Source organism: Polyodon spathula, chromosome 13, assembly GCF_017654505.1.
Source record: "Polyodon spathula isolate WHYD16114869_AA chromosome 13, ASM1765450v1, whole genome shotgun sequence".
NCBI classification, from domain to species: Eukaryota; Metazoa; Chordata; class Actinopteri; order Acipenseriformes; family Polyodontidae; genus Polyodon; species Polyodon spathula.
The window spans coordinates 2,390,674-2,406,557 of NC_054546.1; the positions used below are offsets into that span (position 1 = coordinate 2,390,674).

At 35.6% G+C, this 15,884-nt stretch overlaps 1 protein-coding gene across 1 annotated transcript in view; it reads right to left on the bottom strand.

Moving 5' to 3' along the window:
• Nucleotides 1-372: 372 nt before the first annotated feature.
• Nucleotides 373-15,884, bottom strand: part of LOC121325192 (VPS10 domain-containing receptor SorCS3-like) — a 133,460-nt gene continuing 117,948 nt past the window's right edge. Inside the window, exons 21-27 of the mRNA XM_041267524.1 lie at nt 15,744-15,867; nt 14,365-14,477; nt 11,734-11,865; nt 10,825-10,924; nt 5,771-5,876; nt 5,001-5,155; nt 373-3,560 (exon numbers count right to left, since the gene is read on the bottom strand). Coding sequence (XP_041123458.1) covers nt 3,496-3,560; nt 5,001-5,155; nt 5,771-5,876; nt 10,825-10,924; nt 11,734-11,865; nt 14,365-14,477; nt 15,744-15,867 — 795 coding nt within the window. The 3' untranslated portion in view covers nt 373-3,495. The remainder of the gene's footprint in view (nt 3,561-5,000; nt 5,156-5,770; nt 5,877-10,824; nt 10,925-11,733; nt 11,866-14,364; nt 14,478-15,743; nt 15,868-15,884) is intronic.

Here is a 15,884-nt window from a genome sequence, read left to right on the forward strand (position 1 = left end):
ATATACTCATGTGGCTCGATACAATATTGTATTACTAAATATCCATTTTATTTTCATAGCACTGAAATGCATGTATTTTAGTTAGAATTAACAGTTAGTACGGTGTAGTCAATTGATTAAAAAAAATTCAAATTTGTGCAACAAAGTTATGAAAATCAAACATGTGACAGTGCATGCAAATCTCTGTATTGCATTTTGGTTTGTAAAAAAAATAATAGTGAAATGCCAGAAAGGGTCCTTTCATATTGTATGGGGAAAAAATCAAACAGCATGCCGTCCGATGTACAAAAATACATTTATTTTCAACAATTTCAAAATGACAATCTCTTTACAATAGAAATATCCAAATAAACAAGAACCCCAAGAACAATATATATGAAGATGCATGCATTAATTGTTTGTGTGTACAATAATGTTGCAACTGTTTGCCCACAAGTCCCATTATTTCAACCATGAAGCTGTAGTAAAAGCAGGTGCTGAAAGTCTCTTTCATTACTGTAAAGTAATTGTGTTAAAATATTATTTAGCCTGTGGTTATTTTCTTTGTGGTGTTGTGCAATTCCCATTATAGATCTAAAACTGGAAAACCACAATGTATTGCACACTAACAATACATTGCTAGGGCTGTTTTTGTCAACACTTGTCAGTGTGATACATCAAAAACAGCAGGTTCACAGAACGAGGAAGAAAGCCAGCCAATGCAATATTCACAACCCAGTTAGTATCTTCAGTGCTAAAAGCTATTCGGAGTTTGTACTCAATGAAAGGTCAGATGGCATTATCTTACTGGCAACAGGTTTTTGTCATTTGAAATCAAGCATATTTTTACATTGAGGTTAGATTTAATATGGTAACATTTTAATGATGATAGTTCAGAAAAAGCTCAATTCTATTAATAAAAGAAGAAAAAAAGAAAAAAAAAAAACCATCAGTTTGACCTTTAACTCCAAACATAAGTTCAATACACATGTGCAAGACAGAGAGTAAGAGTGGATGCAACTTTTAATCTGACCCACACTTTAAGGTACATCTCGTCTCAGACCTCTCCTTTCTTTTGGTTCTGGTACCAATTGACCAGTCAATGAAATTAAAAAGGCCACCGTTTCGGGGGGAGATCTTTGACCACTGAGGAAAAAAGCAAGGCAGTTTTCCAAACAGACAGTTATCAGAGAATGAGATCTTCCACTGCATCTGAGACACAACATTTAATTGTGTGCCCATGAAGCTCACAACATTTCATTTCATTCAGTACTTTACAAGTAAATGTATTTATTTATTTATATTTAATTTTCTTTCAAAAATGTTGCAAACCCAGTCATCAAGAAGTGGACAGAAATGACTGGCTTTCAAGACATCTAAACTTATTTTGAGCAACCTGCCTTTCATTACATGTTTGGAATGTGAAAGCACTGGTATACAGAACGCTGCATACAAAGGATTCTAATACATCTTTAGATTCATTTAAAAAACAAATCTCTATTAAAATAGTAATCTGCTTTGATATCTGCTATGCCCTTCAAAACAGTTTCAGAAGAGTGAAACACAAACAACCTCAGGTGGGTATTTATAATTTTTTTTTTAATTTTGTGGCAGGGGGTGAGCATTTTTATTTACAGATGCAAAACAGCCATGAGAATCAGACTTTTCCACCTGCTATGCAGAGTGATCAGCAGATATAATTGGAGGTTGATTTCAAAGGTTGCTAAATGTCATTATAATGAGTTGCAATCTGGCAACGTCAAGGGTCCTTGGAAAGACGTAACTGGGATAAATTAAACATACAAGATCTTATTCTGAGTTCTGGTTAGCCGGTTGGCTTTTTGTAATTTATAAAATGTATGCAGACAGTTGCTAAAAAGGGGCACGCAACCAGCACTCAGGAATCATGACGGACGGATTGATTTTGCTTTTGTTCAGTAATGGAACTGCAATGGACACGTATATTTAATGCTAGGCTATGCTATTTCCTTTGCCTTTTCCCCCCAGCTAGCATATTACCAGACCTACTATTGTATTGCCTCCCTGTTACATCATTACCTGTCAGCAGTCAGTGTAATGACATTCTCCTTTCTTCTGCAAAAACACATCTGGTGCTTGCTGGTCCTAAGCAGACATATTATTCTGATTGCTTGCTGTTCTCACTTCATCCTGGTTGGATATTTTCAGCAAACATTGGTAGAATCTTGTTTCCCATTCTACTTTGCATATGTAATTAAATTGGAGTATCTTTATCCACTAATCATTCAGGCTCTTTTTAATGAAAAAAAAAAAACCATCAAAAATGACCCCCTAGCAAACAATTAGCAACTTTTTACAAGCAGCAGAAATGAACCATCTGAAACCTACTCTATAGGCTATGCAGCTAAACCATTAAAAGCAGCAATTGATCATTTTTGCTTGGCTTTCGAGTTGCCCTAAGGGTCCTGTATTTTCATTCTGAAATGAAGACATATTTATCACTGTATTATTTCTATGTGTGTATTATTTGTATATTTTATATTATGTATTAATTTTACTTCAATGAAAAATGTAGTTAAATATGCATTACAGGTTTATAAATAGAAACATAAAAACCAGTCAATCAACCTTGGGAGTCTTTGAAAGTTAATGCAGTTTACATAATGAATGAATGCTTTTATAATTAACTAGAGCTCCAAATAATTTTATAATAATACAAAATTAAAGCCAGGGCAAACAACTGAAACATCTTTAAAGATTAAATGTGTAAACTTCAGATAAAAGTCTTTTTTTTATTGTTGTTTTATTGTAAATGTATGTAACAGTTATCGTTTTTCAGAGAAATAATAATTGAAAAAATCTATATACAACAGACTTGTTTATCTACAGTATGCCATCTGTGTCCTCAGTCTTACCATGCACAAGTCCGGGACCTCATTTATAAATCTATTTCTAAGGTAATGTGGTGTTTTAACCCTGCAAAAACTGATTGTATACTGGTGTGCTCATTTGCCAAGATCACTATGGGGAAATTCAGTATTTACAGAGAAAACATAGGAATGAATATCTATCCATCATGTTCCATTACTTTAGACTAGGCGTTTGCTTATACAGTAAACAGCCCACTGTTTTACACTGGGGCATGGATATTATACAGAGCTGAAGCTCCTTTACTAATATAATGATTCCCTTATTAACACCACTGAAGACAATACAAGTGAAAGTGGAAATGCAGTAGAAAGAGGTCAAAGTTACATTGGTCTTTAGAGCATTAAAATAAACCAGAGTGAGCTGTGTTCTAGGCACAACAGGGAGGCTGCAGGTGTACAATTCAGCAATGCCTGGCCATTATGAGTCACAATTCTGCAGGTCAAAAAGAGTTTCAGTAGAATATATCTAGTGAACAAGTCACTCCCATGCAACGCTTTATAAATGAGGTCCTTAAAAAACTATTAACATTGACTGTGTATTTTAGAATTACAAAACAGAACTCCAAAATCTCAAAACTTCTGTACACGTTGATGCATCGTAGGTTTTTTAAACGCTGGTGCAGTTTGGAATTTCCCTTGTGCTTTCGCTCTCTCCATCTGTTGCAGTTCCTCCTGGAGAACAAAAAAACAAACAAAAAAGACCAGGAATAAGCAAGGGATGAGTCCAACTGCACAACATTCAAGATCCTCGCTGTTAATTAGGAAGGTACTGTAGTCTTCCTTCATTTACATCTCTCGCGATCTTTAAGAACTGGAAACCTGCATTAATTAATTCGACATAAACAAACAGTGCTTTATCATTTACATTTTAAATAGCTCTAAAATTTGAACAGAATACATGAATACATGAATTTGATGACACACTAAACCTCTGGCCTTCATTTGTTATATTTTTGAATTCCACACCTGGTTTTGTTCAATGATAAGGAACTGACTGCAGTCACTGGCAACTTGCAAGCTTGCTAAACTAGACTTAACAAAGGTGTCCCTGTATATTCAGGAAAAAAAGTATTTGCAACCCGTTTGTCACAAGGTCAGTCCACACATGTATAGATAAACACATCGGTCTTGCTCTTGGGGTGTAAGATATGTTCACACTATATGTTGAACCCAAAGGTTAGGGAAAATCAATTATATTTTTAGGGTAAGAAACATTTTCAGAAAAGAATGTAACACTCCTTAAATTCACCAAACTGTTAGTATCCTTTAGCTGGCTTTGTACCCTAACATGACAACTTAGACTGCACTAAAAATCAATCTGAGCAAATGGCTTTTAAAGGTCAGCAACACTAATCACGATTCCCAATGGTCCTGTCTATAGCTTGGAATGCTATAGAGAAATCATGGAGGCATAGATTGTTCTGTACACCACAAAATCTTATAATAACCAGACAGGCTGATTATTGAATAGTAGGATAATCTATTGATCTGCTCCTTCACCATAGCTTTCCTTTCCAATATCTGTGTCTTTCACTTTTAAATTCCCTGAAGGTGACCCTATGTTTATTTTGAAACTGCAACACTGCACACCGTATTTTAAGCATCATTATTATTTTCAAGGAAAAGCAATAAGAATATACACCTAGCCAAAAGTTTTGAGTCACCTAGAATTTTAAGATTGAGACATAATTTTAAAAAATAAATAAATAAAAAATAAAACTATACGAACATAATTCTAATCAAAGAAACCACAAAATTATATCACAAAAGTCTACCAGAAGCCATAATAGTTGTACAGCATTTCATGTTAGATTTTGAAATGTCTTTTTGTCATTTTTTGTCAGTTTACGGAAAACATCAAAGCAGTATGTAATTCAATATGATAACATAACATTATTCAACATGTTAGAATCAACTTTATGAAACCAAATTAGTTAATTCTATAGGGTTATATTTTAATGATATTAAGAGTGTATATGTGTACAGTATGTGTATGTACTGCATGTAAGCATATTAGTAAAGACAATGCTAATGATAACAATACACAAATAGTACCATACTTCTTGTAAGCAAGAAGTTCTACAAAAACCATAAAATATATAAAACCATTACCTATGACCCTGGTCTCTAGTTCCTTTTCCAGCTGTTGCTCGCGACTAGTGAACTCACTTAGTATAATTGTGGGCGTGGTCTCGCTGACAGAGCCAATCATCTCTTGTTCTTTTTCATGGTTGACCTCCGCAAATATATTTATCCAGGGGATTTTTCTGCTCAAAGGAAAGTTTCAAAATGGCTACCCATTACTTGAAGACACAGCAGTATGAAAATCAGATCAACTGGCCCTCTCTCTTTCAAAGCTGGGCCCTGCAGTGATATGAAAATCAGATCAACTGGCCCTCTCTCTTTCAAAGCTGGGCCCTGCAGTGATATGAAAATCAGATCAACTGGCCCTCTCTCTTTCAAAGCTGGGCCCTGTAATGGTTTAACCCCTTAAGGTACACAAGGAATTGAGAAGTTGTCCAAACATTTTCTTAAAATACATTTGGGAGTGACTGAGGTATCACGAGGAAACTGACAATTTGGATGAGCAGATCCAAACTGCCAGTACATTTCAAACCTTGTTTCGTGCACCTCATTGCAAAAATAAGAAAGTTAGAATCATTTTTATTGGTGAGACACATATGTCATTTGTACCTTAAAAGGTTAAAGCTATAGCAGTCAAAGTAAATACATTTTTTTTTAAATCACCACAATCTTTATCGAGATACGATTAAAATAATTGAGTTTTGCTCTTCTGGAAAGTCAAGTCACCAGAACTAAATCGAATTACAGCCTTACTATGGACAGTTATTAATGATTTTAACTGTGTTGGTTTCACGTACCTTTTAAACTTGTAGATTAAAAAAACTGCTAAACCCAGAAATACAACTGACAGCAACATCAACATGGCAGAACTGCTGAGTCTTGGACTGGAGTCGACAAGGGGAGCTGAAGAAACAGAAAGAGAAACAGAGGAATTAAACATATGACCTTGCTCAGCGTTCAGTTATGTAATGCTTACTGTTTTCTCCAAGAACAGTGGAACTCCAAGTTTACTTATTATTCTGCCTAGTGTACTTCAAATCAATTGTCGTTTTTTGCCATAGATCATAATATATATTATATCAGAATATTATTGGGCTGCTAGGCACAGTTAACGAATGCTTGTTAGCAGTAATTGAAAGGACTGTTATATACACACAGCATGTAGCAATATGAAATTTAGAAGACACAATGGATATATATATATTTTTTTTAATTTATTTTTCTGATTGCTAGCAGTGAAATTGCTTCTTCAACAATCAGCCAGTTTATTATTCTCGCGGGACAAAATATCACTAGCATGTTACATACCACACATGATGCTGCAAAAGCAAGTAGTGGGCATGTTGTGGAATTTAAGGGGTATCCATTTCAGAAAGAAGGCAAGCTTTTCTTATATAGGGTTCAACGGTAGGCAAGCTTGTTTTAGGTGTTTGATTAAACCAAGCCGTGTGGAGCTCTCCCACCTAATACCACGCTTGTTGATGCAGATGTAATTGTATTTGAATCTGCTTCCAGTTTTCAAAAGCTTTCAAAATGGAGAAGTAGTGAAATCACAATGTGCAGGGCACAATGTCCCTGAGCAACAAAGCTAAATAAGTTTTGTTCCAGTTCTTTTTGGATTTCTTCAATTTGGAAATAGCCTGCCAAAGAACAGAAGTTCCTGCAGAGTTAAATAAAAATCCATTAAAAACCTGGAAAATGAATTGATGTTTATATAGAAACTAGTTATATTTAATTATAGCAAAAACAAAACAAAAAAAACCCAAAGCACAGTATTTCTTTTTCCTCACAGTTGAAGTCAGTCACATTTGTCTTCTCCACATTACATGGCTGTTTGGGAATAAACATTAAAAAGAAAAAAGAATTGGTGAATTTAATAATATTATCTGTCAAGGGATAGTTTATGCATTTTCTTTGTTTTCTGTTGCTGTCTCCAGTAAATAAATGGCAGCCATACTGCAGGCTTTCTAAAAGTATAAGGAATTACTACCCATGGTGGTAGTCTTAGAATGCTGTACAAGCTGGCCAAGGGGCTTTAAAAATTCCTAATTTTAATAAGGCAGAGACTGGGTGCAATTCTAAGGTTCTAAAACAAATGCGACAGTATCTTAAATTACTGTGTTATTTTTATGTTTTCCATTCAATTTTGTTTAGTGCAGAACAAGAGATTAACTAAATTATTGATAAGTGATGTTCTAATTTCATGAAAACAAAGACAACCTTGTGAAACCCTGTTAGCACAACAATACAAAAATAAAAATAAAAACCTGTCAGAGTATTTCTTCCAAATGTTCCTAAAATGTATATAGGTTGCATTTGGAAGAGACATGCTAAATATATCATGCTTTTCTTTTGGTGGCCTGCATGCATCATTGCATTATTTATTAAAGTAGCACTAAGCTTAGCCAACTCTGTCAAGTATGGACCGAGAAACAAAAACACGAGGACCGATTAAGGGGAAGCCCTCTTATGGCTCAAGAGCTTTAATAAAACAGTCCTGGAAATGCAATTTAAGATCCGGCGCGTTTGAAATGCACTGCAGAGAAGGGTCAGGTCATTTACCAGCAGCTGTTTTTCCTCCATATAAGTTGTTTATGAAAAATGTAGTTATTCGTGAAGAGGCTGTATTATTAGAGTGCTAATGCGTATTGGTTGAGATGTTTTCTGACAGACTCTGGCAACACAAAATATGAGCTGCAAGTACCTTAAAGTCATACTTCAGTGTTTCTATAAATTGCTTCCAGCTTTGATTAAATGAGTTTTTGCTTCCCAGATCATTTGACTATTCTTCACTCAAATATTAATAACGCCAGAAAGTTTATTCATAATACATTTAATATTTTTTATTAAATGTTCATCTGGATTTGGACACCTGCTGGTGAGATGAACCTGGCTGTTTTGTGCCGCGATTAAGAAACCCGAGAGTACATGGTGGCTGGGTTCGTGGATGGCTTCAACCCTGTTACATTGGTGCCGTGACTCATATTCTCATCTGCTTCTTCAAATGAGTCTGGCTTGTGCAGCGGTTTAGGGAGCAAGTGTGTGTCGTTGTTTACAGCAGCCTCTGCCCTGTTACCCATGAACTGTTCATGTATGCTGATTTGAGCGTTTGATGGAGGCTCTTGAACTGCACTCATGAATGTTCATGTGGCATTGGGACTCCTGTCGAAACTTCTTAGGAGAAACACTAATTAGATTTATTTGGAATAGAAACAAAATTCTATGAGCCAAGTCTGCCAACTTTAGGAAATCAGCTCCAATTCGTTGTTGATTGGTGCACTTGAGTGCCAATGGCATTAGGTCTGAACTCATTTTATGTACAAGATCTGAAAAGCCATCTGATTAAAATAATGCCCAGCAAAGACAATTAGGAAAATAATAAGGACTGTGTGTGCTGCTTTCTAAAAACTAGGTGCAGAGATAATAAACAGACACAGTGGGATACAACCAGAACTAGATATTCAGTTTCCTGGAAGGCAAATCATGATGTGTCAGAAGGTGGGTGTCAAGGTGTATTACAGAAAAAGATGATTTATTTTCATTCTTTACACTTCGGTATCCCTGGGAGGCAGCCTACAGTATGAAATCACTGACCTTTCAAGAGGAGCTTAAAGCCTCTTAAGACCTTTCAGTATTGAAAAACAATCCCAGTGACACATGTACTAGCTTTAGCATCTAATGCACTTTTACACACTCTAAGTACCAGGCCTCTTCAGAGATAAAATTTAGCAAAATAAGTTGCCGATATGCAGGTTTAAAACTTAAATAAATTTGTTTGAAATATACAAAGGACAAGCCTAAGCTGATTCAGCTTTATTGCAGTCACAAATAAAAATGTACAAGAAAATCATACAACTAGAATTAGCTTCCAGTTTATTTCCCATGTTGAATTCTGTACAGGCGTAAGTTAACACAAATGCAGCCTAGATACCCTCATTTTCAACTTGAAGAACACAGAATTCGAAATCATTCTACAAGTTCAGCTACACATATTGCAATGGCAAATGGCAGACTTGTTAATAATCCACACAGTCTACGCACTGTGCATTATGGCTGTGAACCAGATGCAATGTCCCTTACCATTTCTGTATCACTCTTTAAACCACCTGGATGGAGCCCATATTTATATAATAAAGCTTGCATGAATGCTGAACATTTTGCTGTGTAAAAAGCTTTTTATTTTGTTTAAAAGGTACTCTATGAAGGCAATATAATGGCAACAAAGTGTTAGGTTTTGACTGAAAAGCAATAATGATCTCACTGCCAGATGGTGTGTTTGAAAAAAAAAAGTACAAACCAAGCGCTCAAAAGTACTAATAACTTGTTTGTTGTGTGAAAAAAAAAGTAGTAACACTTTACGTTAAATGCCTCTAATTACTGTGTATTTGCGTAGTAAATACGTGTGTGCTTACACATAAGTTCAATGCTATTATTATTTAGTCATTTAGCAGATGCTTCTATCCAAAACAACTAGGGGGTGAACTATGCATCGCAACTGCTGAGTCACTTGCAATAGGACTTTGGTTTTATGTCTTACTTGAAAGACAGAGAACAAGTGACTTGTACAAGGTCACATACAGTGAGGCAGTGGCTGGTTGGGCAGTGCGAATGACTGTGTTATGTTCTGGTTGGGCAGTGTGAATGGTTGTGTGATGTTTTGGGTGGGCAGTATGAATGGCTGTGTGATGTTCTGGTTGGGATGTTTTTAAGTGGAGAAAACACAACTACAAAACGTGCTTTCTCAGAACATCCCTATATGAAATGGTGCATTCCTCACAGCATCATGAAACTGTGTGGTTTTGATAGCTGGAGGTTTCTATGTTCCATAGAGGCGACACTGCAGCTAGTGTTGCCTCTGTGTGCTTGTGTACTCCTGGGATATCAGCCTGCCATCTTTCGTCCATGTGACCATGGGGGAGGGAGATCCTTTAACCTCACAGGACAGCAGAGGTGGCTGATTGACATTCGCCATGACCAATGAGGAGCCAGGCTTAATCACCAGTACAACGTGTATGCATAGTTACAATGTACTTAACGTGTAAATCTGTTGGTATGATACACTGTAACTCTAACCCTGATCCTTTACAATTGTGTACTTACATATATTGTGCAAAAAAGATTTACACTTTAAGTACATTGCAATTATGCATAGTAACATTGTAATTATGTGTAAGTACACATGCATTTACTTAGTAACTGCTATGTAAATACATAATAATTTGAGACGCTTAATATAAGGTATTGCCAAGTGAATAATTCACATGTCAGACACCACTAATAGAGAACATATGCTAATCTCAATCAATATTAAATAGTATGAGCAATGAGAACAAGGTAACTACTGAAACTGCACTTCAGTGTAGAAAACAAATGAGGAAGAAAGCTGAATCCAAGATGTTACAGATCAGGTTAATCCATATTAATATTTAAAACTTCACTCTGTGTAGGAAGAAAGGGCATAAATGGAAACATATTCAGAACAGAAGGTGAGACTTATTGTCATGCATAGAATAATAAATGTATGGAGTTATTTACAAGGTGAAGTTAAACACTGGGGTTAATTAAAAAACAAACTATCAAGTGCTGCCCTGTGGCTAATGTTAAACTAGCAAGGGACGGGCCTCGATGAGCCAATTTTTAGTCACATACTTGTTGTGTTCCTTTCTGAGACATTTAAGACAACCATACGTCTGTTGCCATTATTATCCTAGATTTTATTCCAATGGCTATTTTTTTTTTTAATGATCTACTTAGCGGCAGATCTTTAGCTCTGTAGTCCTGCTCATCTTTTTCACCCCCGTTATTCAACACTGTTTAGGCCATTCACTGTTTAGGTAATTTTAGGACTCACCTAAGGTGAGTTGTGTAATATAAACAATCACTCTAACTCCAGGCTTCAGCTCAAACTCCACCACATTTTGATTCAGGGCACTGACCAGAATTCTTGAAATCTGTTAGGAAGAAAAAGTCATTTAAATAATTGAACACATCCATGATATCATACACAATGCATTCAAGGTCGCTAGGAAACAAATGTGTAATGCAAAATCTCTTTAATACTGAATCTTTGTTGTCTTCAGATTAAGCTCTGTGTACAGCGATGGCCAAAAGTTTTACAACATCTAGAATTGTAGGATGGAGACATCTTTTTTTTTTTTTTTTTTTTTTTAACTATATGAACATAATTTAGATCTTTTATTTACCACCATGTAATCAAAGAAACAACAAAGTTGTCAGTTTTTCATTATGTATATGGAAAACTACAAAGCAGTATGTAAATCAATATTTATTCAGCAGTTTTCATTTGACTTTATGAAGCAAAATTAATTAATTATATAGGGTGATGTAAAACTTTTGGCCAGAACCTCCAAACGGGAAGCACTAGATGAAAACACCCAGAACCTCCAGATGGGAAGCACTAGATGAAAATACCCAGGAACTCCAAATGGAAAGCACTAGATGAAAACACCCAGAACCTCCAAACAGGAAGCACTAGATGAAAACACCCAGAACCTCCAGATGGGAAGCACTAGATGAAAACACCCAGAACCTCCAGATGGGAAGCACTAGATGAAAATACCCAGGAACTCCAAATGGAAAGCACTAGATGAAAACACCCAGAACCTCCAAACGGGAAGCACTAGATGAAAACACCCAGAACCTCCAGATGGGAAGCACTAGATGAAAACACCCAGAACCTCCAGATGGGAAGCACTAGATGAAAACACCCAGGACCTCCAAATGGAAAGCATGTGCTTACTTGCTCTAAGTCAGCCTCGTTCTTTTTCCTCTCCTCTGTCAGGTTGTTAAGTGGTAAAAGAAAAAGCTCAGCAACAGTGGGGATGCCTGGAAGCACAGCAACTAAAAGCTGCTCTTCTGGAAAATCAGACACCTGCAAAAACACAACAGGAACATCCTTCTAAGCCCTGTATATAATGTCATCTTCTCTATTTACTCCTTTCCTTCAGGAAGCACCAAACCTGAATAACAATACCTGCTGGGTGAGGCAAGATGGGAGCCATTGTGTTAAAAGCTGCTCCTTATTTAGTTGCATGCACTTACAGTCATTATCATTAGCTATCAATGTCCATGAAGTAGAATTACTAGTGTACCAACTAAACAGTTTTAAATGTTTTATTTTAGCCATACTTTATATCTTCATCCACTGGGACATATATATATATATATATATATATATATATATATATATATATATATATATATATATATATATATATATATATATATATATATATATATCAATGACAATATATAATACACACAATCAAATGCACATCAGGTTTCTTCATTAACATTTCTTAACATGTTAGTAAAATAATTTTCCTCATGTTCCTTAAATTGCTTTCATTATTGGCATATATGGATTATTCCCTTCACATGCAGGTGTAGTCCCCAGGTTTAAAGTCATCGCATTGTTTCAACAAAACCCTTATTTCTGTATACCAAATACCACAGCTGGTTAAAGGTATTTATTCAATTCAAGAACTTTTGGAAAAACTTCAAAGGTATTCTGAGTTATGTTGTTCTATTATAGCATGGGCCACTAAGCACATAACCTCTGAATGCCAAATGCATTTGACTCAAGTCTGATTTCATATCTGTCTTCTAGAGCTGGGACTATGTACCACTGGACACGTGTTAGATTTGAGTGACAAGTTTTAAATGTGAAAAGCACTATATTAGACTATTTGCATACTGTACTTATTTTCTATTATTCATCCAAATATTTTGAATTAAAAATAAACAACTAAATAAGTCTTAATGTTATGGAACTTTTTTTTTTAAAATAAATACAGTAGTCTTTGTATAGGAACACCTCCTAAGAGAACACTGTGCCTAAGAGAACACCCTTGTGGTGAAACTTTCAGAAGCTGGTACCACAGTATTGTAACATACAAGTCACAACCCTTGAGTCAGGCTGGACACTACTTCTTCTTTTTAAATGCCTTTAAACTGCAAGACGTTTATTTGTTTATTTTATTTTAATGTTGGCTGGCCTGGGAAGGAGACCATTAACATGACTTTAGCCAAATATTTCAAAGTTAACATGACACACGGCTTCAGAAGCGTTAATGTCAGCTCAAAAGCCTTGGGTGGAATGATTGAATTGCAATGTTTATTTCGTAAATTGCTCTTCACTGCATTGGCAATTATAAAATAAATCACCTCAGAGACGTGTAACTAACTTGAGGCCGAAGTACACTGCCACCTCAATGGAAACACTCAGATATTCCCATGATCAATATTGAAGATGGGGCCTGGACCGTAAAGGGTGCCCTGATCATTATTTATTTACTCCCTTGGTGTCTGCTGGTAAACATGCCAGGGAATGGGAATAATCACTGTAAAGAGAACCAAATTAATCTCAATTTGAGATGTGAAAAAGCATATACAATATAACCCAAGATGAAGTTATTTTATAAAATTTTATATTGGCTTGTGTTGATTTATTTATAAAAGAGAAGCCCATTCCACAATTAAAGTGAAAAAAAAAAAAAAAAAACATTACACACATTTGCAGCACACGAGACTCTGCATATGTTTGCAGTTTACAAGAAATACATGTGAACAGATCATTTAGAAAAATCCCAATTAATTATCATGAATAATTTCACTTCACCTGTAAACATAATGTACTTAAACACAGGTTTAGAATTTGGTTTAGAATTAGGTAGGGTTTATATTTGAAGTCTGTGTTAGGCTTCAGTATAGTTGATTATAAAATGGAAATAGTAAAGGTTTTTTATTTTATGTTTTACAGTAAATATCTTCCTAATTAATGCAGCTAATCTGTGTTTTCGCTACTCTGGATGCAAATATTTATTTTGTTCCATCATAGGACTAGAATTTCATGTTAGAACAATGAACCAGAATGAGTTGCATTCATGTAGCCAAATACACTTTTTGATATATTAATGCAAGCTTTCTGAGCAGCATTTACAATAGCTAGTGACTGTACAGTCCCAAAAAGAATAACATTTAGTTTGCACCCTGAAAAGAAACTACAACAGAGTGAATGTATACCCTCTTAATTTGAACATGCACTGGAACTGGAAAGGGACAGAGTGAAGCAGTTTATTGAACTAACATTTTCTGCTCTGGAAAACCTCCATTCTGAATGTGGTTTAGTTTGCCAGTGGGATGGACTGACCTCCTCACCCTTTCATGTAATAGGCTACTCTTCACAGCAGAATGTTCAGGTAGAGACCAGCAAAGGCAAACAAATATCCCTGAGCTGGTGTCCAGAACTGAGAATGCAGATAAAAGCCTTTCATGCAGGAGTTGCATCTCATAATTTTTTCATTTTAACGTTCAAAGCTATGCCTCGGGTATATAATACCTTGTGAAATCTGCTGCTTAGCACACTTACTTGTACAAGAGCCTTCTTAATGACTTTACTGACATCGTCTCTCCATTCTGGGATATCAGGGTTATACTCATCAAGATTGGGAGAAAAGGACAACAGCAGAGACTTGAAGAATTCTGTGGATTTAAAATGTGTGGTTTGAAAAGGGATTGATACCAGGAGGTTCTGTTTCAAATCGTAAAACGACTTAAAATCAAAACGTAAAAACAAGGTCCTATTGTAAGTGACTCTGCAGCAACAGTTGTTGAATCATAGTTCACTTTTTAGTTTATGTAGGTAACTTTGGATTAAAAAAGTGTCTTAAATGACTAATTAATAAAATAGTAATTACCTAATTAATTAAACTTGATAACAGAGGGTTTGAAACCCATTTACAATGTGTCTCTGCAACATTATCACTGGTCTGTGCTTGCTTGTTTATTTGTCTTGTTTGCTTTATTTCCACGGCGAGAATGAAGAGTGATAATCATTTTCTTACCTGTCAGTATCACTTTCAATATGTACACTAGCTCTCTTTGTCATCTGTTATAAATCTTTTTGTTTTGCTTGTATTTTATAGCTGTTAGACAACACTCCTGGTTCTAAATTGCTTCATGTCCTGCTATCAGGCCATGATGACCTACCACACAAAGTGATTAGTTACTTGTTTCATTTATATCTACACTATTGTACTTGAAAAATCTGTATTTCTTCAATATTTCTGTTTCGTAAAAACTATATATAACATTTAAATTTCAAAAGTTCGATTTCTGACCTTAACAGTTGCGTTTATGTACAAACATCATTATAATAATTAAAAACTAGTGCTACACTGTTGACTGTTGAGTAAAGATTATTTCAGGTGTGGATCATCTTGGCCATGAATCCTATTTAACAACATTGCTGTGAAATCAAGGGATTCAACTAGATCCCTATGTCTGCATTTAATTGCAAAAAGAATAAATAAAAAAATTAAAGTAACATTTGGACTAATCTTCCAACTCAATCAGTGAGACAAAATTAGCCAAGAAACCCTAATCCATTTACTTTATCAACCTCAGTATGTCAGGAGTATTGCACTTTATCGACCTACACCCATCAACACCCCCCCCCCCCCCCCCCCCCCCACCACCCCCACTAAAAACTGACTTCTATATTAGAAATTAGACTGTCTTTGTTCTGCAGCAATAATTACATTCTTTCTACTGCATAACCCAAATTCTTAAATTGACTCTTAAATTGCCAGTCAAATTATACAGATGTATTGGGTCTGAGACATCCAAATTATGAGTGACCAACTTTGTGATGGTATTTGTGCAAACCTTAATGGCAATGGATGCTACAATAGCTATCAGTTAATTGGTAGATTGGTATAGGATTTGCATGTTGAAGTGAATCCTCACCATGAACTGCGATTGTCTTTGAGTCCTGCAGTATTGCATCGCCAGCAGAGACTTGCACTGTGACAGTGTTCATCCCCTCCACCATGAAGGTATAGGATACACTTCCTTCCAGCGTGATCACTGGCTGGAATAGAAAGATCC